At 57.9% G+C, this 27,296-nt stretch overlaps 11 protein-coding genes and 1 non-coding gene across 12 annotated transcripts; 5 read left to right on the forward strand and 7 right to left on the reverse strand.

Moving 5' to 3' along the window:
* Positions 1 to 640: 640 nt before the first annotated feature.
* THITE_48486 (glycoside hydrolase family 10 protein) lies at positions 641 to 1,761 on the forward strand (the record flags this gene model as incomplete). Its single annotated transcript, XM_003650926.1, has 3 exons — positions 641 to 1,087; positions 1,153 to 1,593; positions 1,666 to 1,761. 3 exons carry the CDS (start codon positions 641 to 643, stop codon positions 1,759 to 1,761), a joined length of 984 nt encoding a protein of 327 aa, XP_003650974.1.
* A 610-nt stretch (positions 1,762 to 2,371) lies between these two features.
* THITE_47478 (uncharacterized protein) lies at positions 2,372 to 4,549 on the forward strand (the record flags this gene model as incomplete). Its single annotated transcript, XM_003650927.1, has 4 exons — positions 2,372 to 2,761; positions 2,873 to 2,932; positions 3,089 to 3,915; positions 4,426 to 4,549. 4 exons carry the CDS (start codon positions 2,372 to 2,374, stop codon positions 4,547 to 4,549), a joined length of 1,401 nt encoding a protein of 466 aa, XP_003650975.1.
* Positions 4,550 to 5,322: 773 nt separating this feature from the next.
* On the reverse strand, positions 5,323 to 8,131 carry THITE_158550 (uncharacterized protein; the record flags this gene model as incomplete). Its single annotated transcript, XM_003650928.1, has 5 exons — positions 5,323 to 6,619; positions 6,701 to 6,855; positions 6,916 to 6,984; positions 7,054 to 8,028; positions 8,099 to 8,131. The coding sequence occupies 5 exons, from the start codon at positions 8,129 to 8,131 to the stop codon at positions 5,323 to 5,325; spliced, it is 2,529 nt and encodes an 842-aa protein (XP_003650976.1).
* Positions 8,132 to 9,252: 1,121 nt separating this feature from the next.
* On the forward strand, positions 9,253 to 10,241 carry THITE_2040324 (uncharacterized protein; the record flags this gene model as incomplete). The annotated part of the gene is made up of 2 exons (XM_003650929.1): positions 9,253 to 9,288; positions 9,369 to 10,241. The coding sequence occupies 2 exons, from the start codon at positions 9,253 to 9,255 to the stop codon at positions 10,239 to 10,241; spliced, it is 909 nt and encodes a 302-aa protein (XP_003650977.1).
* A 780-nt stretch (positions 10,242 to 11,021) lies between these two features.
* Positions 11,022 to 11,264, reverse strand: THITE_2086132 (uncharacterized protein; the record flags this gene model as incomplete). The annotated part of the gene is made up of 2 exons (XM_003650930.1): positions 11,022 to 11,149; positions 11,234 to 11,264. The coding sequence occupies 2 exons, from the start codon at positions 11,262 to 11,264 to the stop codon at positions 11,022 to 11,024; spliced, it is 159 nt and encodes a 52-aa protein (XP_003650978.1).
* Positions 11,265 to 11,961: 697 nt separating this feature from the next.
* On the reverse strand, positions 11,962 to 12,750 carry THITE_116197 (uncharacterized protein; the record flags this gene model as incomplete). The annotated part of the gene is made up of 1 exon (XM_003650931.1): positions 11,962 to 12,750. One exon carries the CDS (start codon positions 12,748 to 12,750, stop codon positions 11,962 to 11,964), a length of 789 nt encoding a protein of 262 aa, XP_003650979.1.
* Positions 12,751 to 14,742: 1,992 nt separating this feature from the next.
* Positions 14,743 to 16,616, forward strand: THITE_2110926 (uncharacterized protein). The gene is made up of 4 exons (XM_003650932.1): positions 14,743 to 15,149; positions 15,216 to 15,998; positions 16,077 to 16,149; positions 16,229 to 16,616. The coding sequence occupies exons 1-4, from the start codon at positions 14,896 to 14,898 to the stop codon at positions 16,469 to 16,471; spliced, it is 1,353 nt and encodes a 450-aa protein (XP_003650980.1). The 5' UTR covers positions 14,743 to 14,895; the 3' UTR covers positions 16,472 to 16,616.
* Positions 16,617 to 17,264: 648 nt separating this feature from the next.
* THITE_2086135 (uncharacterized protein) lies at positions 17,265 to 19,642 on the reverse strand (the record flags this gene model as incomplete). Its single annotated transcript, XM_003650933.1, has 6 exons — positions 17,265 to 17,576; positions 17,814 to 18,371; positions 18,449 to 18,733; positions 18,815 to 19,104; positions 19,211 to 19,294; positions 19,357 to 19,642. 6 exons carry the CDS (start codon positions 19,640 to 19,642, stop codon positions 17,265 to 17,267), a joined length of 1,815 nt encoding a protein of 604 aa, XP_003650981.1.
* Positions 19,643 to 20,664: 1,022 nt separating this feature from the next.
* On the reverse strand, positions 20,665 to 21,828 carry THITE_2142504 (uncharacterized protein; the record flags this gene model as incomplete). The annotated part of the gene is made up of 5 exons (XM_003650934.1): positions 20,665 to 20,855; positions 20,958 to 21,274; positions 21,354 to 21,460; positions 21,536 to 21,700; positions 21,787 to 21,828. The coding sequence occupies 5 exons, from the start codon at positions 21,826 to 21,828 to the stop codon at positions 20,665 to 20,667; spliced, it is 822 nt and encodes a 273-aa protein (XP_003650982.1).
* A 2,243-nt stretch (positions 21,829 to 24,071) lies between these two features.
* THITE_t19 lies at positions 24,072 to 24,165 on the forward strand. The gene has a single exon. It is a non-coding gene; the product is annotated as a tRNA-Asp (tRNA).
* Positions 24,166 to 24,321: 156 nt separating this feature from the next.
* On the reverse strand, positions 24,322 to 25,723 carry THITE_2110929 (uncharacterized protein). Its single transcript, XM_003650935.1, has 2 exons — positions 24,906 to 25,723; positions 24,322 to 24,814 (listed from the first exon to the last, which is right to left on the reverse strand). The coding sequence occupies exons 1-2, from the start codon at positions 25,508 to 25,510 to the stop codon at positions 24,595 to 24,597; spliced, it is 825 nt and encodes a 274-aa protein (XP_003650983.1). The 5' UTR covers positions 25,511 to 25,723; the 3' UTR covers positions 24,322 to 24,594.
* Positions 25,724 to 27,011, reverse strand: THITE_2110931 (uncharacterized protein). Its single transcript, XM_003650936.1, has 2 exons — positions 26,771 to 27,011; positions 25,724 to 26,708 (listed from the first exon to the last, which is right to left on the reverse strand). The coding sequence occupies exon 2, from the start codon at positions 26,699 to 26,701 to the stop codon at positions 25,832 to 25,834; it is 870 nt and encodes a 289-aa protein (XP_003650984.1). The 5' UTR covers positions 26,702 to 26,708; positions 26,771 to 27,011; the 3' UTR covers positions 25,724 to 25,831.
* Positions 27,012 to 27,296: the final 285 nt, after the last annotated feature.

Raw genomic sequence — 27,296 nt, forward strand, 5'->3', positions numbered from 1 at the left:
ACGACTGATTCTTGACTGGGGGAAATACTTCCACTAAATAGGCACGCCCGGACGCCGTCTGGGGTTGTAGCCCATTGGGGCGGATAACTGGCGGAAGTACAAGTTGTATAGGGGCATGACGCTGGCGGAGGAATGTGGATATAGGGTGCCGTGTGTATAGATGAAACGGAATTTGGAAGAAACGGGATCGCCCTTGACAAGCCATCTTTAACCGTCTTGTCGATGGGGCGGCTAAAGATAAATTTGGAGAAACAGCTGCTGCACTGCATTGTGGGGGCCCACACCTTTGCCGGCGCCGTGGGGCCCAATCCAGCTTTGAGTCTCTGGGCCTGGTGTAAGGGGAAAGTAGAGGCGGAAATCATCAAGGCACGGAAAAGACGGCTGCGGCCTGTCGGTTCCGAGACTGGGGTCGTGGAAGGACCTGGGATTCGGAGAATTACTCAGGTGGATATGCTCAGCTCCGAAGGGCGTTATACCGTACCATACTCAGTCTCGACGTGTGGGATGGGTCCCTGGAAATTGCCAGAGGACTATATATACCAAATTCCCCCTCGCGATTCTCGTCCGCTGGCTCCCGTTCCGCACGAGGCATCCCGTCCCGCATCCATACATCTCAGTTCTGTACTCAGTCGCCGTCACCATGAAGGCCGGTCTCATGCTTCTGTTGGCGCCGCTCGCCGTCTCGGCAGCGCCGGCGCTGGACAGCCGCCAGGCTTCGCAGAGCATCGACAAGCTGTTCAAGGCCAAGGGCAAGCACTACTTCGGCACCTGCACCGACCAGGGCCGCCTCCAGGCGGGCAAGAACGCGGCCATTATCGATGCCGACTTCGGCCAGGTGACGCCCGAGAACAGCATGAAGTGGGAGAGCATCCACCCGCAGCAGAACACGTACAGCTGGGGCCAGGCCGACTACCTCGTCAACTGGGCCACCCAGCACAACAAGACCATCCGCGGCCACACCTTTGTCTGGCACTCGCAGCTCGCCGGCTGGGTCCAGAACATCAGGGACAAGAACACCTTGACCAAGACGCTGCAGGACCACATCACGACCGTCATGACGCGCTACAAGGGCAAGATCTACGGATACGTATGTCTCATCAACCCAGCCTTTTCTTCCCTTCCAGCTGAGCGTTTTGCGCCTCCCCGGAACAGGACGTGTGCAACGAGATCTTCAACGAGGACGGCAGCCTGCGCAGCAGCATCTGGTCGCAAGTGCTGGGCGAGGACGTGGTCAGCATCGCGTTCAACGCGGCGCGCGCGGCCGACCCGAACGCCAAGCTGTACATCAACGACTACAACCTGGACAGCCCGAGCGCGGCCAAGCTGACCAACGGCATGGTGGCGCACGTCAAGAAGTGGCTGGCGGCCAACATCCCCATCGACGGCATCGGCACGCAGGGCCACATCACCAGCGGCCAGGGCAGCGGCCTGGCCGGCGCCATCAAGGCGCTCGCCGCCTCGGGCGTCGGCGAGGTCGCCGTCACCGAGCTGGACATCCAGGGCAACAACGCCAACGACTACACCGCCGTCACCAAGGGCTGCCTCGACGAGCCCAAGTGCATCGGCATCACCGTCTGGGGCGTCCGTGATCCGGTGGGTGTTTTTTTCCCGTCCCGTTCTTGTGCGGTGTGTCTGGTGGCTGACTGTGATCTTCTTTCTCTGCAGGACTCGTGGCGGCCGCAGGGTAACCCGCTGCTCTTCGACAGCAACTACCAGCCCAAGGCTGCCTACAACGCCATTGTCCAGCTGCTGTCTCAGTAAACTTGGGACACAGCTATCGTCAGGTCGTGTGGCGGGGACAGAACACTGTTTCGGTGGCAACCGTAGGTAGAAATTGGACGAAAATATGAGCGCTGGCTATTTTGCCTTGTGAATACCGTCCGTCTGTTTCTGGGAACCAGGCGTCCAGTGCGGAGTGCATGCCAGCATTGCGAGACGAAAACTCATGCTCGTTTCCACATTTCTCCGTGTAGGAGCCACGCCGTCTCTGGTTGGCTTTTGCCCCTGACCAGAGTTGCTGGGCACGCACGTAAGGCATTCTCACGAAGATGATAACGTTAGTCACGGATAGTTAAGAAGTGTCCGGCTTGGCATTTGGGGCTGTGCGTCCCCCAGTCCCCCAGCAGCCAATGTGAGCCCTAGGCGGGTTGCTACGCCGCATTTGACGCTCATGCATCTAGCCGAGCGGAGGCGGGAGGAGGCGTTTTTGACTCAGCCCTCACTGGTCACCGAGGGAGTGACTTGGGGGCTCGCATGACCTCAGAATCCCGAGTGCCAGCAGGGTACGGCGCACACCGTTTCGTCGACCCTACTCAGCTCATCCATTATTCAAGTTTCATCTCTGTCGAAATCACACATAGGCCTTTGCCCTATGGCCTGCCGCTTGCGTCTCTCGATCCTGCCCGCTGCATGGCTCGTCCTCTCCGTGAACGTCCTCGCCGCCGGCCAGAACGCCACCGCTGACGCCGTCGTCGGATGGGTGGCTGGCCCCAGCGAGCGGGGCACACTCAATCTCGTCTGGAGCTGCGTGATTACCATCTTTGCCTGCACCTGGACTGTGCTGCATCTCAATGTGCCGGGCCTGCACGAAGGCCCGTGGCGGAGGGGGCTGCGCAAGGCCAAGTGGATGGCGATCAACGTGCTCTTCCCGGAGTTCATCCTCTCCAAGGCTGTCTGCGATCTCCGGCAGGCCCTTTATGACCTGTGCGAATTTGACGAGAAGATGTCGGTATCGCCGCGGATCCTGTGGACTATGGAATCTGTTCATGGCCTTGCCCACCAGTGGAGCTGGGAAATCGGGTACCCCCGGGGGGCAACCCTCCTGTATCGCTTGCTATGGCTTGAAGTGCCAGAAATGGATCGAGAACCTGAGGATCGGACGGCAACTGAGACCGGAACGCGAGTTGTCCTGGCCAACCGCCCAGCTGACGACGTAGGCGAGGCAGCGGAGTCGGGGAGATTCGACACGAGGTCGCGCGCCCATGCAAGCCAGATTGCGTCCTCCAGGAACTCCTCAGTGTGCTCGCAGTCAGCACCACGAAGGGACACAACTTGCTCGGAGAAGTCAGAAGAGGCATTCCGCATTCAGTGGCAGACCACACAGCGTTGGACGCTGGCGCATTCCTACTATGCCCAGATGGGCGGCCTTATATACGTGGGCCCATCGAGCGACCGGGGCGAGCCGGCTTACTATGTTGCTCGCCCATCCTCCCTAATTTGGCGATTTATGTGGACACCGGACCACCATCCCCTTTACTACCTCGTCCTCAGCGAACAAGATATCCAGGACAGAAGCAAGGCGGACTGGCTCGTGAAGAGCATTGCCCTAATGCAGATCACCTGGCTCGTCTTGAACGTAGCCGTCCGACGCAGCACGGGGCTGCCGGTCACACAGCTCGAGATCGCCACCCTCTCCTTTGCCGTTATGGCAATCATCACCTATTTGGCTAACTGGTGGAAGCCAAAAGACGTCTCGCAACCGACCATCTTGCCAGCTGTCTACGAGACTCTCGCGTTCTCCATTCACGAGGGCGCCTTTGACCGAACGCAGCCGTTTACGCGCCGTCTCTGGTCACCAGCCCAGGCAGCAATGGACGCGGCGTCCATACCGGACCTTGAGCGGGTGCCCAATGACGTGGTCTGGATGGAGGGCGCCACCCCGCTGATGTTGGTGCTGATGGCCATCTCGTCGCTAGTCTTTGGCGGACTGCACTGCTTGGCGTGGAGTTTTGAGTTTCCTACGCCGGCGGAGCGGATCTGTTGGAGGGTGGCAAGCCTGGTTTCGGCCATTCTGCCAGTGGCGACGCTGGGTGCCAGTGCTGTTCTCAACCATCTCTCGACAACGTCCGCAGAATCTCGGATCCTCTCAACCTTTTTGACCAAGCTCAGGCCGCTAAAACAGCTACCCCTAGAATGGTGGGAGAAAATGGAATTTCCAGCCTTTGGCAATTGGGGGGATGACGCGCGAACGGCTCTGGCATGCGTACCAAGAAGCCAGCGAGACTGGGAGAAGAAGCCGCCCGAAGAAGCCATCGAGGCCGCAAAAGCCGGCAGCAACTGGGCAGCGTCCAAGACCACGATGTTACACGTTCAATGTTGGACGAGGATATTTTCTGATTTTCGCGAACTCTGGGAAGACGCAACCATGGGTGACTCTACTGAGCATCCAACCTTACGAGAGGACTGGTTGCACGTCGCCCACAGCTTATTGGAAACAGTCAGCGGAAGGGACGACGTCCGCCAGTTCATTCACGATTACGAGGCCTTCCTCAGACGCAAGCTCGCCGTCCCGGCCACAGTTCTGCCCGACACCACTTGCCTCGACCACATATTGCAGGCGTACCGCGAGACTCAGACTGTCTGCGACCGGGTAAAGGAGATGCAGAAAGCGTACACCCGTGCGTCCACGCTCCTTACCATCGGCAGCGGCATCCTCTACACGGCAGCTCGCCTTGCAATTCTCGTCCTCGTATTCACTTCTCTTAGGCGCGTCCCAGCTGGGGTCTACCAGGACACGCCGTGGACCCGGTTCCTGCCAACCTTCTCGTGACAGTGACTTTTTTTCAGTGGTTTTTTTTTTTTTTATTTTTATTTTTTTTCATTTTAATTTATTTATTTATTGATTTTTTCCTCAGTCGTTTGCGATACCGATTCCAGCCGCTCGAACAAGTGGATCTCGATCCTTACTGCGTACCCCTCCAATCTCTCTCTCATATATCCGTACTCCGCTTGCATTCCCTCACCTTCCACAACTCCAAGCGGCGGCATCCCAAGCCGCGGGCAGTGATGTCAAAGCCGTACTCTAGCATACCCACCCAGTCTTTTAAGTACGACCCTGAAGGACATTCATCTTCGAGTGGTGGAACTTAAAGGGCGGTGTCTAGGTATTCTTTTCCGGGATCTAGTCGGGTGTTCCCCACTGTCGTGTTCGAAGTGGATCTGGGAACAGCTCGGAGCCATTCCGGGGACTTGCTGGAACATGTCTTGCAGACGTAGTAATGACGATCTGGGGGCCTTCCTGAGGCTTGGGCTCTTTCTCTACCATGTTCGGATCTTCTGATATCACAGAGACATCAGCATGAACAAGACCATGCATGCTCGTTCACCCAGAACGAAACACTGGCTCCCACACACGTGAGTAAAAAGGCTCGCCGAGCTTTACATGGTCACGCACTGAGTGACATTCCACCACAGTGGCCCTGCCCCGGACGTTAAGTGTTCAGAACAACGACAACAACAACAATACGGCCACAGCCCAACCAAGTGTAGGTAACAGAATCAGCTAAAATAGATCTATAGCGTCGAATCCGCTATGAACCCCCTTCACCCGCCGACGAGCCCCTCAAAAAACGCCTCAAACTCCCCCTTCGCCCCGCGCTCCCTCCCCAGCGCCGCAGCAAACCACCCACCCAGCGCAGCCAGCCGGCATCGACACACCGCGATCCCGCTGGGCCCCCACACCGCCCAGCCCAGGCCGTGCTCCTTCCACGCGACCAGCGCGGCGTCCTCGTCCGCGGCGACGAAAAGATCGACGGCCGCGGGCGCACCACCACCACCACCACCACTCCCATCAGCGCCACCACCAGCAGCCGCAGCGGCAGCAGCAGCAGCAGCGAGCGGACAGCAGGCCGGACAGGCACTCGTCTGCGCCGCGTAGGCACACGTCACGATAGCGCCCATCAGCAGGCCAGGCACGGCAAGCGGGTTGAGGAGCTGGCGGCGGGCCGCCGGCAGCGCCGCGTCCCGGCCGGGTAAGTCGGGCGGCAGCGCGGCAGGCCGATCATCCCCAGCAGCTGCTCCAGCACCAGCACCAGCAACAGCAACAGCAGCGACAACGGCGTCGTCGTCGCCTGCAGCGGGCACGACGAGGCGGGCGATCTGCGCGGCGCTCCACACGGCCATGCGCGCGCAGGCCGACGCCAGCCAGCTGCGCATGCGGGCGCGCGGCTTCTGCAGCGCGGCGGCGGCGTCGGGGCCTAGGCCCGGCCCGGCGGCCCCGCCACCGCCGCCGTGCGCCGGGCAGAGCCGGGCGTGCATGCGCAGCAGGGTCAGCGGGGCGTGCATTTTGATGGTTGAGATGTGCCAGAGGATGAGGGTCAGGGGGGTGAGGACCGCGTCGGGGGTCGCTGGGTTCTGGGGAGGAGGAGGAGGTGGTGGTGGTGTTATTTGCGACCGCAGCTCCTCGCACTCCGCCGCCATCTTGGCTCGCCACGCGGTCAGGTGCGAGCGCCACAGCTCGATGGGGCTGCCCGGCGCCAGCTTGGTCATGAGCTCGTCGGTCGCGGCGCTGTGGGCCTCGCGCGCTGCCGCCCAGACGCCCGACTGCAGCGCGCACAGGCCGAGGTGGTAGTCCACTGCGCTGAGGCGGTACGGCAGCTTGGACACGCCCGGGCTCTCGCCCGTGTCGACCAGGGCGTCGCGGATGATGGAGCTGAACAGGGCTTTCTCCCGCCCCGCCGGCTCGTTCCATTGCAGCTTGCGCCGGTCCTCCTCGCTCGTGGCCATCCACAGCTGTGATGACTTTGGCAGCGGGATGCACAGTTCCTCGTAGCGTACTGACGGCGGGTGGTCCAGGAGGACGCTCAGGTAGGTATCCAGGCGCAGGACTGAGAAGGCGAGCCTGGGCAGCAAGGAAGTGCGTTAGTCAGGTACAAAGAGTAAATAATAAGATCCCGATTTTGCCAAGCTGACGCCTCCGTACCGGTGCAACTGCTCTTTGGCAAGCCAGAACATCAGGGCGCACTCCTCCAGCCGCTCTGGCAGGACGTGATGGCCCGAGAAGATGTCGAGGCAGCGGCATATTGAGACCAGGATGGCGTTGAGGCGGACTGCCTTTACCAGCATGCTTTCCTCGCCCTTTTTGATTGCTGGTCAGCGGCCCTGTCCGGCTGAAGCAGAGCGGGCGTGATCGCTTACCCGACGGCAGACGGCGTACACAACGCACAACAAGAGAGCCTGTAAGTTGTGGAGGGACGGGACGGATTCCTGATTGATGGCTAAGGTTAGCTGCAAACCGTGGATGAGGTCTTCGAATTCTTCGCACGGTCGACTCACAGGCCCAGTGGCGTCGGCCACCTCGTCGAATACGACGGGCGCGAGCTCAAGATGTTCGTGCCGGCCAGCGACCCAGCTGGCGAGCATGAGCATGGATGCCAGCAGAGTGTCAGACGCCATGCCAATCTCAAAGCTCGGGACATGCAGGATCGGCCAGTAGGGGTGGACCTCTGCGAAGTAGAGTCGAACCAGATCGGCCAGGACCGCAGGATCATGGTGGACAAGATCGTGAAGCCTCCGTGTTTCTCGAGAGGGACTTCTCCCGGGAGAGGCTGGAGTGGCGCTAGAAGCAGTGCTGCGTGAAGGTGCAGCACTGAAGCCGTGGTCTGTGGCCGGGGACGAGGAACTGGATGCTGCTTCTGATCCACTGACTGCAGCCTCCGTCAGTGGTCCTTGGCTGGGACTCACACTTGATCGCGCGTTAAGAACGGAAGTGTCGGCGTCTCTGATCGGGCCTGTGGCCACGGACTGCGGATTAGGCGGATCGGCACTCATGGCCCACGGTGTCGAGACCCGACGACCCTGTGCGTGGGCGTCTATTGAGGCCGACATGGGCGATGCCAGCGACGGAAACGGAGACATCGACCATTCAAATTGAGGCTGGTCCTGGATCCACGACTGGTAGTCATTGCTTCCGGCGGACCACACCGAGGCCACCACCTCCTGGTCGGTTGGGGAGGCTCTGGCGTGGGGCAGGAAAGGGTCCTCCGTTGGGTGGTCCTCGCCAACAAGACCGCCATCTGCCGTCCCAACAATATCCAGGCCGGCAGGCCAGTCTGCATCCGTGCTGGTGGCTCCATGGTTTGAAGCGGTATCCGGCGGGCTGGGACCCGCCCGGACGCAGTCAATGCGGCTCCGGACACAAGACCGGCACGGCGTATCCTCATCGCATTTGAGCTTGCGCTCGTGGCAGGAGACACAGGCAACCAGCCTCCGACCGCGAATCGAGCTCTGCGGGTGGAACTCGATGTGCCGCTTTAGAACGTCACTAGTTGCTGTTGGACGGATGCACATTGAAGGATGTTAAAAGGGGGGGCTCGCTCACCTGCGCGCATATCTGCGGCCACAAATGGGACATTGATGCTGGAACTGCGGACTGTGGGACTTGGCGTGGCGCGTCAGGTGTTCTTTTCTCGTGAAGTGCCTGCTGCAGCCAGGGGCACTGCACTTGAACCGCTTGATGGACCCAGGGGTGGTTAGTGAGTGCGCAAGCGCCTCGCCGCCCAACCCGTCGCCCGATAACTGTGGGCGAAAGGAAAGCTGCATAATGGGCTGTCGCGAAAAGCCGCTGGTCTGGGACACAATATCCCTCTCCGGATTCTGCACAAGCGCCGGGGCCGGTCAAGATTAGCTGCCTGCCCTGATCACCATTAACCGTCGCAGTCTACGTAGGCGAGAAGGATGCGGCTCCGGCGCAGGTACGGCGGAGCTCAGTGGATCAACGACACATGGCTTATTCAGGGCCGCGTTACTCCAGCCGAGGATGGGGAACAGAATTCCAAGTCCGGGATAACTTGAGAGAAGAGCGAAGGAACCTGCTGCCGATTGGTAAGCAGGCGGACGGAGAGCTGGGGGCGCTTCGGTTTGATGCATATTTTATAGCTAAGACATGGCGGACTACTCCATACAGGAACCATTTTCCTCCGAACCCTTGCATAACTTGGGGCGGCTAGTGATAATGTTTGGCCCAAAACAACTGTCCACTGGGCAACTCTAATGATCAACAAAGAAACAGGCATCGTGAAGGGCGCACACTCTTCTTCTGCCGCTATCAAGCCTTGAACATCTGTCTGGCACGACATCCGTCTTCATATCTCCAATGGGAGTGTTTTGTATCCAAACTGCCCACCTAGGTAGTCAGTGCCAACAAGCCACTCACGTTACGTTACGCGGTTTGTTGCATGTGGGATGTAAATGCCGGACATGAACTTGTGGGATGTGGGACATGTGGGTGTGGGATACGGATTGAAAGACATACTCCCTCATGAGAAATCTAACTCCGGGGTCTGTATGCCGTGTGAATCAACCATATATAGCCTCGCACTTCGATGTTCCCTGGCCCATTGTAGAGCCATCAACCAACAATATTTACATTACTTAGCTGCGCTGTGGTCCTCAATCAAACGCGCATTCCTCCTATAACCTTTGCCAAGTATCAACCAAGTTACTGCAAAGTCAAAACCACGCCAAATCAACAAGATGGCCTGCGAGATAACCAAAGTTGCAATTGCAGGGGTTCGTCCAAGCCCTCTCTGTCTTTCCATTCCAGTTTTCATTTCACCTCCACGGCTGCTAACCCCCGACTCCCCAACCAGGCCACCGGCAACCTGGGCCCGGCCATCCTCGAGCAGCTCCTCGCGGCAGGCTTCGAAGTGACCGCCCTGACACGCGCGGGGAGCACGCACACCTTCCCCGCCAGCGTGCGCGTCGCGCCGGTCGACTACGACTCATTGGAGTCGCTGGTCTCGGCGCTGCGCGGGCAAGACGCCGTGGTCTCGACGCTCGCGTCGGCCGCGCTCGCCAAGCAGCTGCTCCTGGTCGAGGCGGCCGCGCAGGCCGGCGTGCGCCGCTTCATCCCCTCCGACTTCGGCTCCAACACGGTGCACCCCAAGGCGGCCGCGCTGCCCGCCTACGCCGACAAGGTGGCCGTGCAGCGGGCGCTGCAGGAGAAGGCCGCCGCTGCGCAGCCGGGCGGGCTGTCCTACACGGTCGTGCTGACGGGCCCGTTCCTGGACTGGGGCCTCAAGGTCGGCTTCGTGCTCGACGTCGGGCGCCGGCACGCCGTGCTGTACGACGGCGGCGAGCGGGTGTTCAGCACGACCACGCTGCCGACGATCGGGCGCGCGGTCGTGGGCGTGCTGCGCAAGCCCGAGGAGACGCGGAACCGGGCGGTCTATGTCCACGACACGGCGACGACGCTGCGCGCGCTGTACGAGCTGGGGAAGAAGGCGACGCCCGGGGAGACGTGGACCGAGGAGGTCGTCCGCATCGAGGACGAGCTCGCCGACGCCTGGGCCGAGCTGAAGAAGGAGCAGCCCGATCCGGCGAAGTTCGTCGTCAAGTTCTACCGTGCCGCCGTCTGGGGCGAGGGATACGGCGCGCACTTTGAGACGACGGACAATGAGCTGCTGGGCATCAAGGAGCTTACCGAGGAGGAGCTGCAGGCCATTGTGAGCCGCTACGCATAGGGCTGTCCTGTCGCTAGACGTGGTCAGATGGTAGAGGGATAAACTAGACCCTTCGCAAAAAAGATCATGATTCACGCATTATGCGGTTGAAACTGACCCCGCTGTCGTGGCCCTGATTTGACGGCCGAACGATATCTCAGAATGGGATTGTTGCTGGACGGCAAGCGTACAGCACAAGGAACTATGGCCTGCTTGATACCATCTAACTTCAATAGGGCGAGTTGAGTGCGAGTCTGTGGGCATGCTGAGCGGGAGGAAATAAGCCTAATCAAAAACTACAGACCTGTGAGTCTGCTGTCATCTTGACCCATGTCGAATTACCCCGAGCTAGAGGGGGCTTCTCAATGCCATGGCTAAAGAAGGGTACCGCTATCCCCTTGGGCACGTCCGGCGATCCGCTGTACGAGGCCGTAATGGAGTTAAAGGATTCTATGCAATGGACCGGTCCTCTTGGGCCTAAGGAAGGGGAGGAACTAAACAACACCTGTTGCTCTAGCCACCTCATGAGTGTCCTCAATGCAGTGTGGAGTAGGACCTAACAAAGTAATGTTGCAAAAGCTGTTCTCTACCACATGTTCTACTCAATAACAATATCGAATTAACGCCCGCTCTCCCTGACTTAAATCTGCCCCCTCGCCGCGGCTGTCTCGTCATCGGCCGCCCATCCCTCGTGCTTATCCTACGGGATTCGGATGAAGAAGCAGAACATCAGCGCAAGACCCGACATACCCACGGCAAGGTAGGCCGCCGAGTGTTAGCCCGCAGCGCGGTCGCTCCGTTCTAAGACGTGTGTATCTCCACGGTGCCGGCGAAGCCGGGGTCGGTGCTCATGTCGTAACTGCGCATCGTGCCTACGAGCGAGCCCATGACACCCTGGTGCTTCATCGGCACCGTGTTGCTCTCAATATCTGCGCGCTGGTGGTGATCAGGTCAGTGGTGAACACCGATATGAACATTGCGGGTAACACTATGATCCAGTATGTGAGGTCCACCGGGATGGCCGCGAGCAGTGGCACCCGTCATGGAGGCAATTATTCAAGTACCGTCTGTGATGCTGTTATGTTGCGCTCAACGCGGGAGCAACGAGGACTCGGGGATGAAGATGCTAGGCAGGAACATGGGCCCTCGTAAAGACGGCCGTTGGTAAACTCCTGACGGCGCTGCCATCGTTTCAATGCACGACTCGGACATTAGTTGTAAGCCTGAGCATTGTCTTCTTTGGGTTCTTGCCTCCTGTCTAAGTGGACGTGAGTGATTCCCAATCAGGCAATACTCTCTCGGCGCATGTGGGAGTGGGAGTCCCTGTTAGCTACTGACTGTGCAGTTAAGCGGGCAGGATTCTGTGGGCCTGCGGCTCAGGGGTTCGACCTCATGGCCCCCATCCCAAAAGATATTCCGACCCGCCTGTGACGAGAGACCTTGGGGGCTAAATTCTTGTGTGATTAGGCAGCATGCCCACGCGTCCAGCCTTAAAACACATCTAAGCTAGGAGCAAACGACAAAATTCAGGAAATCGGCGAGCGGCAACTATGTGCTCAGGGGAGCTTGACAGCGAACACCAATTCCACTCGCTGATGAAGCAGTCCAAGTGGACGAGCTTTGACCACGAAGACGCCGACTTCGATCGCCTTGACGCCAGCACCTCCCCAATGAAGCCGGACAACCGTAGATACCAATACGAGGACGGCGTTCTTGGTGTGAACTTCTTGGCATGTGACATTCAGGTGGAGGCATATCTGGCCGGCTGCTTGCTCGCCGAAGCCATCTCCGACTTCAGGATACAGCGCTGCTCCCCATCCAGGGGTTGTCCGCAACGGTGGGCTGCGGGTGGCGACGACGGCATCGCCAGGCTTCGCATCACACTCGGCTCAAGGCAAGGACCCAAGCGCTGATGGCGGCTAGGGACGGGCGGGCGTCGCTTGAACGGCAGAGCGAGGATCTCGACGTCCGGGATTGATGTGGCAGAAGCTCTCTGGGCCACGATGACTTTCACTCTCTGTTCCCGGCCCTGGGTAAGCTTGGGCGGCACAGTGGCGGCAATGCAATACGATGGGCTGAGGTCGGCAGCCTCGGAGTCATCCAAGACCGGCAACCAATACTCGTCACCATGGGTATAGGCCTCCGAGGCTTGGGCAACCCGGTTGCTGAACATCATGAGGATGCTAATGCCACTGATGATGTTGTGCGGTGAGCGAAGCACGAGATCACGGCGGACAACTGGGGTGTTCGCCTCGCTGGTGGTAGGGGGTTGGCGAAACACCAAGCATGTCGGGTGCTTGGGGGCAGGCGGATCTGCGTCTGCCGATTCTGCACCAATCTGGCCAGTCGAGAGTGTGACGAAGGTCCTTCCGAGCCAGCTCTCCAAATCAGCGCATTCCGGATTTGTTGGTATGTCTTGACCCGATCTTGGTTTGATAATCCTTTGATACCCAAGCTGCAATGGTAGGACGGTTGTATCACAAGACGAGCCACGCCTTTCGCAGGGCCTGAACGACGCATTGTTCGGCATCTTGTAGGGAAATACGTCTTGGGAATCCGATCTCGACAGAAATGTGGCCGGTGATGCCAAAGATCAGCAGCCGGTAGCTTCGTATAACACGGCCCCGGTTGAGCAGAATTCTTCAATCCCGTCGAATACGCGCTGCCATAGGCCTTGCGCGGCTTGCCACCAAAGAAGATTGTAGTAAGACGATGCCATGATTGCGGCGACGCTGGGACTGAGTATCGCCGGAAAGGGTTGCAGTACAGGTTGTTCAGGCAACTGGAGGGTGCCCCGACCACGTCCTATAATAAGTCCTCTTGGCAATGGCCTGCTTGGGGTGGACGTTAAAGAGGTCCCGCCAAGACTAATTTCGGCCAATTGTCGGCTATGTTTTTACAACGTTTTTACATAGCCACTATCGCCAAGGCGTTTGCTCTATCGCCAAGGGGTTAGTTCGCCGGGGGTACGGGAGGCGGCGCTAGTCTCCCACTAGGTTAAGGTTAGGATAAGGATTATAGTTAGAGTATAGGCTATCTTCGTTTTCTTTTTTTTTTTCGATTTAGTTGAGGTTTCGTAAAGTTGTTGTTACGAGTCTTTGCGATTTTGCATTGTTGATGTTGCTCTTAGTCGTGGCGGCCCCGTTCACCCTTGGCGATTTGTAATTACTTGTACGCGGCAGTCTCCGAAATTAGTCTTGGCGGGACCTCTTTAACGACGACCCTGCTTGGCCTTCCCAGCTCCACTTTGAATCCCTGCCACAGTAAGTTCCTTGCGCCACGGTACACTGCGGGGTTTCTATCCGAATTCCTCAGAGTGGACAGCCCTTACTCAAGCCCCCTTTCGCCAGACCGCTCTCCTGTCACCCAATCTTTCCTTTCCCCTCCCGCCAAGCCTACTACAACAAGAGTCGATACGAGAGCAACGGTTCATCATGGCTGCGGCAGAGAAGTCCGCCCAGGAGCTCGCGAAAGCGGCAAACCTAGCCCATGTACCTGGCGGTGACGAGTACGAGAAGATGATCTCGGGAATGCTGTAAGTAAGCCACTCGCTGATGTTTTCCTGCTGTTAATACCGACCGTTTCAGCTACGATCCTTGGGAAAAGGCTCTGGCCACCTCCAGATTCCAGGCACGGAGACGGTGCCATCAATACAACACCTACTTCCCTGACGACCCTGCAGCGAACTTTGACTCGCTCTCTGCTGAGCGTCTACGCATTCTTCGCAGCTTTGTGGGTCACGTTGGTGAAGGGACATTCATTGAACCCCCGTTCCGGGTCGACTACGGCTGCAACATCCGTCTAGGCGACGGTTTCTACGCCAACTTCAATCTCACAATTCTGGACTGCGCCATCGTGACCATTGGAGACCGCGTGATGTGTGGGCCAAACGTCTCGCTCTTGTCGGCGACGCACGAAACCGACGTGCAGAGTCGGCGGGACGGCGTCGAGTTTGCCAAGCCTATCACGATCGGGGACGATTGTTGGATTGGAGGGCACGTCGTCGTCCTGCCTGGCGTTACCATCGGCGAAGGCTGCACAATTGGCGCTGGGTCTGTGGTTACGAAGGATATTCCAGCTTGGAGTGTCGCCGTAGGCAGCCCGGCCAGGGTGATCAGGCAGGTCACACCGCTAGAAGCAAAGACCGAAGTGCGGCCAAGTAGAGGTCTGAGCAAGAATGTAGACAGCTAAATGTATTTGATGTTTTTGAGAAAAACCGGCTTGTGGAGTCTCTGAACGCCCAAGTGTGTTTCGCCAAACGGGTTTCCAGTATTCTCACCTTCCGGCTCTACTGTCTCCGTTCTTTTATGGGTATGCGGGGCCCCGGTTCCCCGACGATCCCAGGAAAAAACTCCGCTTGAACTGTGCATGTCTGTGCCTGGACAAGCTGCTGGCCCCAGCGGCGGGTCCCGGGCCGCAAAGCCATATCCCCGGAGATTCCTCGCTTCATTCCCGGCTGCCATGAATTCCACGGCGGGACGTATCCCGAGTGCTTATGCCTTCTCCTCTTTGAACTTGATCACGGTCTGGTCGTGATCCTGTTCTTATGGACCACGGGCCCTATGTCAGCTATCATTATCGGCTCCCACACCAACCGGGCGAATTCTCAGGCTCGTTTTTGGCGGCTCACCGACTTCCCCGAATCCGTCAATCCACTGCGAGCCAGGAGTCCACAATGGCAACTCAGACTGTTGAAGTTCAGACCGAGCTTGTCGAATTGCCGGAACCTCGCAATGAGGCCAGAACGGCGATAGAACCGGACAACGATGCTGCGCCTGCCGCGCCAAAATATGACGGAGCCACGCTTCTAAAGTTGATAAGCGCCGGTTTTTCGTTCTTCGTCGCTGGCGTCAACGACGGAAGCACAGGCGCTCTGATACCATACTTTATGCGCCAATATGATATCAATACTACTCTTGTGTCTATATTGTAAGTTCGAACTTGGCTGACTTCCTGGGGAAGAACGAATCACCGTCTTATGCCACTCGATGACAGATTCGCGGCCAACTTCCTCGGCTGGCTCTTCACCGCCATCGTCAACACCCATCTTAGCCAATATCTCGATCTCGGTGCCATGCTCGCCATTGGAGCGGCCTGTCAAGTCATAGGCTACGCTCTGCGAGCCTGGGGCCCTCCGTTCGGCCTTCTCGCCTTCAGTTTCTGGTGCGTCACCGTGGGCCAGGCGTTCCAAGACACCCACGCCAATACGTTCGTTGCCAAAGTCCCCGGGGCGCATCGCTGGCTGGGTTTTATTCACGCCATGTACATGGCCGGCTGTCTCGTCGGCCCGTTCGTTGCGACGGCTGTTGCCTCTGCTACGGTCGTTTCTCGCTGGTACCTCTTCTACACCTTCCCTCTCGGTCTAGGAGTCGCCAACCTGGCGCTCGTCTTCGTCGCTTTCCGCACCAGCATCGGTCGTGCGCCAAGAGCAGCTGCTTCAGACGACACCACATCGGGCCGGGAACAAGCAACGTCCAGGAATAAAGATGCCTCGAACCTCATCAAAACGGCCGTCCGCACGCCAAGCGTGTGGTTATTGAGTCTTTTCTTCTTCTTCTTCCTCGGCGCCGCCATCACCACCGGAGGATGGCTTGTCGAGTACCTGGTTGTTGTCCGAGGTGGCGATCTCGCACAGATGGGCTACGTGCCGGCTGGATATAACGGAGGGTGCTTCTTAGGAAGACTGCTCTTGGCGGAGCCCACCCAGCGCCTCGGAGAACGCAGAATGGTTCTTATCTACTGTGTGCTGTGCATTGGGCTCCAGTTGTTGTTTTGGTTGTAAGTCTTCAATATTGGCATAATACCCGAGTATGTCCAACTTTAAGTTTTTTTACCGATCTCGCTTACTATTGGCAGAGTCCCAAACATCATTGCCGCTTCTATCGCGGTCAGCGTTTTGGGCTTTTTCTCGGGCCCCTTTTTCGCTACTGTAAGCAACATTCTACGCTTTCTGGGATCTAGACTTCCCATTCCTTGTTAAGAGAGCTCCTCTACTAACTGCTCCATAGGGAATCTCCGTCGCCTCCAAACTATTCCCGCCGGCAATCCATGCGACGGCTCTGGCGTTCGTTTTTGTCATCGGACAAATCGGAGGATCCGTGTTTCCTATCACCACCGGTATCTTGGCTACTCGCATCGGGGTCACAGTTCTGCAGCCTGTCCTCGTCGCCCTCTTCGCCGCTACCGCTTTGACCTGGCTGTGTATCCCCTCCCCTAAGTCAACGGCAAACGCTGCGCTACATCAGGAGTGACGATACAGCGGTGAGCCACAGCGGCCGCGCGTTAAGGCTCGGAGTTGCGCTCAGTACCCAGGTATCGGCACGAGGGTGGATGTTTCGGAGCCACTTGCGCGTTTCGAGTTGCTCCAGCGGTCTCTCCAAATGGCGGGAAAGGTCCGGATAGGGGAAACGGCATATCAAGGACTGATTCGATATTCTTCCCGTGTTCCGAGGAAGTTCTGTGCGTAGTCGCAATCCCTTTACGTCGGGCCTTGGGCTTGAAGACCAGGAACTGCTTGTGAAATGGAAAGGTTGAAAGAGACATGGGGGCATCAGGAAAACGTGGCGAAGACGGAGTACGGCTTCAAGGTACCGTTTCTGTTCGAGTCCGTCCTGAAGACGTGGTATTCGGAGGTACCGTGGAAGCTGGAAGGAAGCGTTCAAGACATGGTCTAGTGTATCTCGAATCTCTGTTATTTGAGATTCGAGATACACTAGACCATGTCTGGAACGCGTGCTTCCTCTTGGAGTTTGAGGTATCGAGAATAGTCATGACTCTCTGTTGTGTCAACCGAAAAGCGCACGGGAATCCATGTTATACCCTGTTGTGCCGCGAGGATCCAAAAAATTGATGGCCCGCTGTCGAAAACAGGTTTCCTTGGTTGCAAGAACGCATGTCCCCTCGAACCCACTACCTGAACGCGAGGATCCCACCGGCATCACCTCCACGTAAAGATATTCAGCGCCCTTTTCCCTCCTCTCTTAAGCCCCTCTACCAAAGTATTGCTCTCCCGTGACTCCAGCTTCTGTTCTCCTCCCGTTCCAGTCACACGCCCATCATCCCGCCGCGCAAGCGGAAACGACCACCCCGGGAGAGCGGCAGCTTCTTCACAAGCCCCGGCCATGGCTCCGCCATCCAGCGCCACGCATTCACCATCTCGCCGGTAAACACCAGGCCGGGGCCGTTTGGACGAAACTGGGTAGAGCTGTTGGGGTCGAACAAGACCTCCTCGGTCGCCTCGGTGGCTCGGGGAGCGGACCTACCGTAGGACTGGAGCCATGACTGCGGGAGAGATGATATCTCAATCAGGTGCAGGTACCGTGGCATGTTGGATGGCAGGTGTAAGGGAGCGCTATGCTGAGGCGGTGAGGTGAGAAACACTCGTGCTCAGTCACAACTTGGGCGGACGGAAACAGGGAGAACTAGGACGGCGCCGTACGTCTATCTTCTCCATCCCGCAAGCGGCCGCGCAGCAGATAAGGCTTGACGGCAAGCACTACTTCGGCTCTTCCACGTTGCTCAATGCAATCTCATACCAAACATATCTCCCTGTCTACCTCACACAAAAGACGGCATAATCCGACAATAGCTAACCACATAGCTGAGCTTCTCCCCATAATCAAGCTCGCCAGCAGCCAGGTCGTCCTGGGCCCAGAGGGCCTGCAGCAGGTGGCGGACGTAGTTGAAGGAGCGCGACCGGTCGCTCTGCTCGGTGCGGGCGATGGCGTCGAGCACGACGGCGCGCTGCTCGTCGCCGACCGCCTCGCACCCCAGCACGAGCACGGGGAACTGGCGCTCGCAGGTGCGCAGCCGCGCGAGCAGGGCGAAGCCCCGGTCGATGTGCTGCTGCGTGCGGCGCTGCTGGTTCAGGGTGTTCGCTGACGCGCGGTTGAGGTAGATCAGCGTTGCTAGTTGGAACAGTTCAGTGACGAGGGCTGCGTCGCTGGTGTTGTTGCTGTTGTTGTCGTAGCCGGTGGTGGTGACGGGGATGGGTGGCTTCCAGCTGCGGATCCGCCAGTCGAGGATCTGGAGGAAGGATTTGTACTCGTCCCGCTCGGCTGGCGTCATCGGCGGGAGCCGCGCGGGGACGGCGTCGCAGACTTCGGAGAGCAGGGCGATCAAGCCCAAGGCGGGCGGCGAGGATTTTGAAGGCTAAATGGCGTCATTAGTCAACGAAAAAGCGCCAGTAGTTGCAGCGACACCTCATTGTTCCAACCCTGAATCCATACCTCTGCAGGGATACTTTGCCGCGATGTCGACCGGAGCATGCAGCTGCTCGCCAAGCTCAGCGCGGTACTGGGCGACAGGGGCGACCGCGAAGATTTGCTGGCGGATTCCCTGTGCCAATGCCGCAAACTGAAGCGGGCTAGGACGTCGTGGTAGTAGACCCAGTCCAGCAGCGCGGCCAGGTCGTCATCGTACGGCGCTGAATCGAGGCCAGTGGCCCTTATGAGTCCTTTCACGCCGCAGAGATACCGTGTCCAATCATTAGAGGTGCAAGTCAACTGGTGGATCTGATCCGAAGCGTCAGCACAGCGAGAGTCAGGCAAAAATACTCGGCACCAAGTGCGTGTAAGCGGAAGTGGACGCCTCACCTCGAAGGAACACAACAACATGCCGGTGGCCACATGCTGCATGGCTTCGGCGGTGCTGATGTTACTGTCAGAAGCGGTTGACAGCGTCTCGATGGCCGAGATTTTGAGCTCGATGGCCTGTGAGTAGACGTCATGGCGGTGAAGCGCAGAGAACGCGAGAATCCCTTGAAGCACTGCGGTAGCGGAGGGCGTGCTGTTGCCACCGTTCAAAGCGATGCGGATCAATGTGTTGCCCAGATCCGTCGGACCGTATCCAAAGGTGGCAAGCGACCTGGAGGCGGCGTGCTGGACTGTAGGCGTCCGTTAGTAGCCAGGAACACACACCGTTACGGGACTCCCCGGTGTGGGCGCGCGGGACGAAAGTGTTGTGTTCAGGTAATGAAGGACCGAACGTACAGTACTCGAACAGCGCTTGGTGCCCGACCTCCAACTTCACAGGGTTCCAGGCGAGCGGGACGTCCAGGGTTGGCCTAGAAAGCCCTAGTGCAGTGTGTTAGAAACGGAAGCGAAGGTGTTTTGCAGGGAATCGCGTGCGGGCCTACCGTCTGGCACGACAGAGCGGGTGAGGTGGTAATGCATCTCCATGTCCCGATGCGAGACGTGAACGATGTGCGGGACCTGGGCCTTGTGGGAGGCTTCGGTGCTGCGGCTGCCCCTTCCGGAAGCAGCCGGCGACTTGCCCACAACAGCGCGTCTGGGGTGACCTGCATGAGGCCAGGATAGTCGGATGGGTGGCCCGTGGGATTGTGGCTCTATCAGAGGGCAGGGCACCTCCTCCAATGCCGCATCGTCCTCAGCCTCCGAGTCGGCGAGCCAGGTAGCTGGCATAGTCAAATCGGATCTGTGGGTTCGCACTAATGAGATTTCGCGGTTTCTTGATCAGTTCCGAATCCGGATCCGTCGGTGTCCCATTGATTGCTCCGTGTCCAGGAGTCAAACAGTGAGCGTGAGACAGTGAAGAGGTCGTTGCAGCAGGGCCCCTTTCCCCCAAGGAGCCTCAAAGCACCAGTTAAGATTCCGGAAGCACACAATCCCGCGTCGTTAGAACAACGCTGTCTCCTGATGAGCGTGCACTGGATGACGTCCGTCAAGGAACACAAGACTGACTGCTTAGAAATCTGGACCCGCCCTCGAGAGTTGCCTCTCTCAGGGATCTTGGGTTACACTGCATATGCAGTGGCCCACCTGCCGACCCAGGTAACCCTCGCTGCTCCTGTCTCCCTATTCCCCACTCCCCCGCGGATCTTGGCTTCTCCTGGACACTCACCGGGCCGAGGGCAACGAGATTCGGGCAAACCTGACGCCAACTGACTTACAGCACTACTTCACGGTGGCCGAGGGAGAAGTTGCCGGGGGTGGTGCCATAGTGCGGAGACTTGCTAGACATTGATTTGAGTTCTGCTTCTTTTCCTCCCATTTTCTTTGTGACATGCATCTCAGTGGCTGACCCCGGACGTTCTGCGCTGCCGGTGGTATCTGTTTGGTTGTTTCCCTCTTAAAGCAGCAGCAGTGTACAAATGTAGGTCTCGGACCTGAGCTGTTGGACTACCTATGAACAAAGGCGAGCCCACCAAGGACAGCCGCCATAGTTGTAACTACCGTTTGCTGAGATGTTCTTCTGGTTATATCGTGTTTCTCAAGAGGGAAGGCAGATTCGTGTAGGTGACTCTGACAGCGGCGATTTTATCTTTACGACCATATGATTCAGTTTGTGATCAAAACAGTAGTGTAGACTATGTAGGCCGGTGGATTTCCTGGAGAAAGGCAACTACCTTACATTCGATTACACGTCAACTGCTATCTCATTTCGCTTCTCAAAAGCAGCTGCAACATCCCGTCCCTTGGTCCGGCTACAGCCACCTCTTGGTCCCGAGGTGCGAGATGAAGTCGCCACCGTTGCCCTTCTCGATGCTGGCTTCCGCAATCACCTTCCGGCAAGCAGTCACCGACTGCTCCGGCGTGAGAGGGCCCTTGAAGTGCGGCGCATAGTCGGCAAACTTGGTCAACATGCTGCCCATGGCCTGCAGCTGTTCTGGAGTCACTGACAGAGAGGAAAGAGCACGCAAAAATACGTCAGCACAGACAGGTTCGTTTCATGAGTCCCGACGGCGTGAAAGGGAGGACACGAAAACCGGGCACATACATTCCTTGTAATGGCCCACATCGACCATGCCGGGGCTCAGGGCGAGGAAGAGCACGCCGTCCTTCTTGTACTGGGCGCTGAACTTGGCCACGATCATGTTGACGGCAGCCTTGCTGGCCGAGTACAGCGAGCCGAGCTCCAAGTCGTACTTGTTGGTGAGCTCGAAGTCGGCCAGGCCGGTCGAGACGATGACCACCTTCTTGGTCTGACCCTTGAGCAGCAGCGGCAAGAACAGGTTGATCAGGTGCACTTGGCCGATCACGTTGATCTCGAAGAGCTCCCGCAGCGTCTTGGTCAACAGCTCGGGCTGCTTGCCACTGTGTTGCACGGGCGGTCAGCAAGCTGCGTGCATTGGAGGACACCACCTGGGTGGGCTAATGATGCAAAGAAACATACAGCTCGCCGATGGGGTCGAATGCATCGAACTTCGACACGAGGCCCGCGTTGCCAATGAGATAGTCGAGTGTGCCGCCGGTAATCTTGGCCGTGGCCTCGGCGGCCGCCTGTTGAGACTTAATTAGCACTGGGCTCTACTAAGCTGGCAGGGCTTAGGCGGCCTAGAGAGAGTAGCTAGTCACTTTCAGAGCGTTGTAGTCGGTACAGTCAGCCTCAAGAATGTGGATGTTGGTCCGGTCCTTCAGGTCCGCGTCCTCCGAGACCTTCTTGTCGGTTGCAGGCTTGTTACGGACAATGCCGATGACGGTGTTGCTCGGGTCGCTGGAGTACTGGCGGAGGAACTCGTACTGGAAGACAAGAATGGAGGAGAGGGTTGTTAGTTTCCGTTTCACAACTGGCTTCCACCAACACCTCAGCAGCCGAGTGTGCTCACCCCGATCCCCCTGGAGACGCCTGTGATCACATAGGATGGCATTATGCTGGCTTGTTGAATGCGGTGTGGTGCTCTTGGGAAGGAACAAAAACGAAAAGAAAACGAAGATGATTTGCCAAGAACGATGGTATCCTGACGCTATCTTCCCTTTCTGGCGCTGAGTGCTGCTGTGCTTGCTGGCTTGCTTGGGGAAGACTCACCTCAGTAAGCAGATGCTCATCCCGTACTTATAGCTTGCGGCAGAGACTCAGAGGAATCGCTGGGTGAGAAGGTTTGTTGATTGGTAATCTTGATTCTTGCTTATCTGAAAGTTGCCCATCCATTAAGTCCGAGTTGCATTTGCAGCTTGGCCCGTGGAAACGGTTTTGCTCCATTGTCGCCTCGGACTTGGACGATGCCAAGCCAGGGGAAGCTGCCAAAGTTGCCCCAAATCTGATTTCGACCTCGACCTGCATGACAGACTCTCCGCAGCGGCTCCGCAGCGGCATTTGCATGACAGGGGTGCATGACAGGGGCACACAACTGTACTTATTGCCAAGTTAGGTATTGTGGGCTTTGCTCGGGCAGTTGTCTACACACACAAGCTACCTGCCAAGTTACTCCAGACCGGCAGCCAAAACCCTTCCTGGCACTTGCTGGAATCTTATTTCCCCCCCTATTTCCAATGGCCAGTTTCCGCAGCACGGATGGGCTCTAGCAACTGTTTTCCACGGCTTCCCTTCGGGATCCCAACCCAGCCTCACTAGGTATTCACTACCTACTGCAGTATCCAGTAGTGCGTCGGAGACTTTTGGAGTGTGGGGAAGTACGTCCCTCTAGCCACGAGGTATCCGATTGGATGCTTGATGCCGAGCGGCGAAGAACAAGACCCGTCGGGCCCGTCGGGATAACCACTGCACTGAGGGTGGACTGTTCTGTTCGAGCGCAAGTTTAGGAAGATGGAGGTGCAGGTGAAGAAGCAGGGAGTGGGCGGGGGTAGTGAATGGAGCCCTCGCTTACCTCTTTGTACTACGGGGTAGGCAGGAATGCGAAGGCCAAGTTTTGGCCAACGCTGAAGAGAGGTTAGCCGTGCTCACGCACTGCTTCACGGTTGACGCCTAGTAGCTGGACTGGTCGAAGACGTTGCTAAGGCCGCCGCCGCTCTGGAGCGAGGTCGAGGCATGCTCCGCCGGATTCCGGCCCCCGCTGGGGCTGCTGCTGGCACGCCGTACTGTTCAACTCAGTCGCGCCGACAGCGAGCACGCAGGGGCAGCTGCTGATGAAGTAAGGGGTGAAGATGTCGATGTTGGAGCCCATGAGGTTGCCATCCTGACGCCCTGCAGGCCCAACTTCATCCACGAGTTGCACTGGCGCTGCACGTAGAAAGCCGGCAGAATATACTCGGGGAACGAGTATGATATGGATACGACGTTCGTAGTTTGTACACTCCGCACTGTCGCGAGCCTTTGGACAGTGCGTTGGAGGGGAAGCCGAGGGCGGCAGCGTTGGGACTGTTGTCCGGGTAGACCGGGTCCACGCAGCTTGGCGAGTCGAGTTCTTGCAATCGCTTTCATCAATAGCGCCGAGAAAGTCTGCCCGGTCAGCATATTAAATGCATCAGAGGACGACGAACAAGGAGGGAAACTGTCGCATACTGATATATGAGGCAGGAGTGCCGATTCAGTCAACTCGTCGTCGGATAGTGCCAGCACCGGAGCCACATACTTCACCGAAACAACCCTATTTTCACAGACCGTTCCCTCGGCGACATGCACGCACCATCGTTGATCAAAGAAGCCTCACATGGCTTGAACCGAGCTATTGCGACGACAGAAACGCAGCATATCGCCGGGAGGGTTCGCAGTTTAGTCTCCTTGCGGGCAAAAGCATCTCAAGCGTTTTAGCTGGCTTTGCAGGTGTCCCTATGCATCAGTGAGTAGGGGGACCAAGGGTGCAGTAGATGACCACCTAGCATCGTGCCGAGGCGAAGATGTTGAATAACAACATATGAAGACGGACTAAATGCCGCCGGTCTTGACCTAGGTACTGAAACCTTTGACCTTGGGTAATGCCGCACGTAAGCCTGGTCCGCCATTAAAACAACTTCCAAGCTCATACCGCCCAGTCGCGTATTGCTTTCCCGTCAATCCACGGGAAACTCAAAACCCATATGGAACTCGTGCAAGGTGCTCAGCGAAATCATCGCCAGACAATTGGAAGTGGCGCGCATGTGGGGCATTCGTTTCATTCATAAGGGCGAAGTCCGGCACCCGCCAGCAGCTACGGTGGCTGCCAACAGTCACATATCTTCCGTAGTATAGTGGTTAGTATGTGAGCTTGTCATCGCCCAATCAGGGCCAGGCATCGCTCGAGACCCGGGTTCAATTCCCGGCGGGAGAGGTCCAATCCTTTTGCTTTTTTGACCCCATGGTCAGTCACCCCGGCCGACCGATCGACAACCTCGCATGCTTTTCACTCGGTGAGAGTATGTAAGTGAAATCTGCAGCGATAGGGATAGGGAGTGCAACAGGCTATTGTCACCGGAGTCATTGTGGTGGTGGGAACGCCAAAAGATAATTTTGAGTGGTTAATTCTATGCTAACTCAAGACAAATTTACTTTTGAGCTGAAACCAAAACAGCTAGCTAACAAGGCCGCTGCAAAAGTGGTATCCAAAACGCCGTACCAAGCCAAATGTCCAGACAGATAATTAGACATGAGACAAAATCGTCAAAAAGTCGCGGGAGTGTGTCCCCATCAGAGCCCTCTCACCACTCCCCCTTTAGCTTAGATACCCCCTTTCCCCGTCCCACCCCGGCCCTAACCCACGTTACCGAACATGCCTAGCCATATGCCTCTTGAGATTATCCCCACGCCCCATATAGTCGCAGAACTGGCAACGGGCGTTCTCGGAGGGGACGCGGTGGCGCGCCGCATACTCGCGGTGCTTGGCCCAGAGGTGGCGGTTCAGGTGGCGCTGGTCGGCGTGGCCCTTGCCGCAGTGCGCGACTGGGCAGCGGTAGTCGTCGCGATGGGTTCGCTCGTGTCTCCTGCGGGTAGCGGGCTGCGTTAGCAGTGCTCTGTTGCGTGGGTGGGTGGGAACCGCGGACTGAGGGAGGGATCGTAGGTAAAAAAACGAACCTGAGAGCAGATGTGTTGGAAAAATACTTTCCACACGAGGCAACGGGGCAGTAGAGGAGGGCGGGGCTGGTTGTGCCTGTCGCAGGCAACGAGTCTGGGGTCAACAGCTCACGCGGAGGGGTGATGCTCTCGTTGAAGCCCAGCGTGCCGTAGACGGGGCTCGCGGCGCTTGTCGTGTTTGGCGGGGTAAAGGGGCCCGAAAGGTTGAGAAGGTATTCAAAGTTGAGTTCTGACAACCGGTCGGTATCCACATAAGCGCCGGCGGCAGAGGCGTCCACGATTGCAGTGCTGTCGGGCGGGGGCGTCACCGTGGACCGGTCGATGCCCCGGATGTAGGCATCCAGTTGGAGCGCTGCGTCGACGTCGAAGTCATCCAAAATTAAATCGACTGGCCCGTCGACCGGCGCTCCGGCTGCTGCGAGATGGGCAGCGTAAGGTAGGGACGAACAAGTCGGCGAGCCGGTCCACGGCGTGGCTGGCCAGCTAGTTGGCGAGCTCAGCCCATCGAGCGAAGGGCAGTTGGGACTCTGACTGCTTGGGGAACTGGCGCTGCTGTAGGGGTCACTGGTAGGGCTCAGACGGGGGGATGGCGAGAAGGTCGCCATTGTAGCGGCAACGCGCTTGGGAACTTGTACCCAAACCAGCTCCTCAGGCCCCTCGACGCGGGGGCAAATGGGGCTGGTTTGGGTGTGACTGAAGTGGTTGGACATCGTTTGCGTGCGGGCCCAACCCACGTCACCGTGGGCTGGAAATTGCTCTTTCGAGCTGGTAGTTCGGTTGCAGGAGGTTAGTGGAGGCTGATTCGTGGGCTGTTCGCCCGTGCAAAAAGTACGGGAATGCTGGCGGCGGCGGCGGCAGATGTGGATCAGTTTAACGACGTGGTCCCAGGTCGGGAAGTCTGTGTCAAGACTTCCATCCGCGTAACTTCAGATACGCAGAGCCATCGCCTTGCGGGTCCGAACCGAGCCAAGGCACAGTTGGCGGACCACCCAGCCATGAATCCCCCCGGCCACTCCTGCCATCATTGCCCATATTCGACCTGGTCCAGTCATCGATAACCGTCCACGGATGCTGGTTCGTTGAGCCGAAAAAGGAAATTTGGACGTATCGGTCCCAGAGACATTGTGAGACCACGTCGTGTCGCTTCGGCGGCACGTGGCGGAATCGCAGTATGATTGCAGGGAGTCTTCGTCTGGCTTGACTTCGCCGTGGTGGAATGGCGAACCGCATCGGTCGAGACTGCTAGGGGAAGGCGTTGTCTGCCGCCGGTGGTCTGCCCATGGCGCTGTGGTCGGATTGTTCCACCCGGACATTGAGCTTTGGCACCCAGTCGCATTGTCGGACGCGATGCTGAAGCATGTCCAGGGCGGGGAGTAATCGAGGCAAGGTGCCATTTGGCATCCATGAGGGCTGAGGTGTGAGGCACCGGAATCGGAGGTGGGCAGCAGGAACAGGGACACCTCTTGGAGCCTGGGTGAGCCAAAGAGGCTGGTCCCTGTGGAGGACGGCACGGACGACGTCACCCAGTGCGATCCTGTGGCTTCAGCCGACCATGAGTCGGGGAAGCGCTGATTGGCAAGGGCGTCAAAGGTGATGGTCCCACCGAGCTGGCTGGGGGGTAAATCGTTCCAGGCCCAATCCAGCCAGAAAGCCTCCGTAGAAAAGTTGTTTTGGCCATATGGCTGATGGATAGTGGTGTCCTCGAAGTCGACCGTCGCCTGGCGATGGACCAATGTCGAATTCACCGCCGTGGAGGGCTCCTCCTTCGCATCGGCAGCATATCCACTGGCAGTCATTGTCGACCTATAGCACGCGTTAGGAGGCTGACTTGCTTGGATGTGGACTGGCGGTTCATATTCTCGTACTGGGTTGACCATGGCTGGTCCACACCGTGGCTTTGGGTTGCTATCATGTACGACGTCGCCGAGTCACGAGGTCCAGATGGAGAGCGTGCGGTTCGACTCGGCGATGTCGCGGCCTGGGGCAAACAGAATATTGAAAACAGTCAAAACACCTTGTTGGAGCTTTGTTACAATGACCGGTGAAATGGGAAGATGGGAATTTGGCGTGGTGAGGAAACCAGCAAAAGGCAGCAGGCACGCCCGGGGAGGAGTCAGACGCAGTTTAAAGGGCGACCTCAGGACGCAACTACCACGGTAAGGCGGCACCAGTCGCCTTGCCAATCACCGCGGCCTCATGGTTCGCTGCGAGAAAGTTCAGGCCAGGGTTGGAGGGAGCCTATTGGCTGAAGCCGCGTATGGCCCACTGAGGACGGAGCGCCTGAGCCCCAATTGTCGTCCTCAATTGTGGCAGTGCTTGACGGACAGATGTCCAAGTACACTCGCGGAACTCAGTTTCCGCACACGTTCCTTTCACTCGAAAAGATGTCCA

Source organism: Thermothielavioides terrestris, chromosome 1 (assembly GCF_000226115.1).
Source record: "Thermothielavioides terrestris NRRL 8126 chromosome 1, complete sequence".
Classification (NCBI taxonomy): domain Eukaryota; kingdom Fungi; phylum Ascomycota; class Sordariomycetes; order Sordariales; family Chaetomiaceae; genus Thermothielavioides; species Thermothielavioides terrestris.

What these genes read in the sequence shown, in the direction of transcription:
- THITE_2110926 (XM_003650932.1), top strand. Translation starts at nt 14,896, where the DNA reads ATGGCAACTCAGACTGTTGAAGTTCAGACCGAGCTTGTCGAATTGCCG. An exon ending in ACTACTCTTGTGTCTATATT is followed by an intron (nt 15,150 to 15,215) that starts GTAAGTTCGAAC and finishes ACTCGATGACAG; the next exon opens with ATTCGCGGCCAACTTCCTCG. An exon ending in CGGGCCCCTTTTTCGCTACT is followed by an intron (nt 16,150 to 16,228) that starts GTAAGCAACATT and finishes ACTGCTCCATAG; the next exon opens with GGAATCTCCGTCGCCTCCAA.
- THITE_2110929 (XM_003650935.1), bottom strand. Translation starts at nt 25,510, where the DNA reads ATGGCGACCTTCTCGCCATCCCCCCGTCTGAGCCCTACCAGTGACCCC. An exon ending in TCCAACACATCTGCTCTCAG is followed by an intron (nt 24,815 to 24,905) that starts GTTCGTTTTTTT and finishes CGCTACCCGCAG; the next exon opens with GAGACACGAGCGAACCCATC.
- THITE_2110931 (XM_003650936.1), bottom strand. Translation starts at nt 26,701, where the DNA reads ATGACTGCCAGTGGATATGCTGCCGATGCGAAGGAGGAGCCCTCCACG.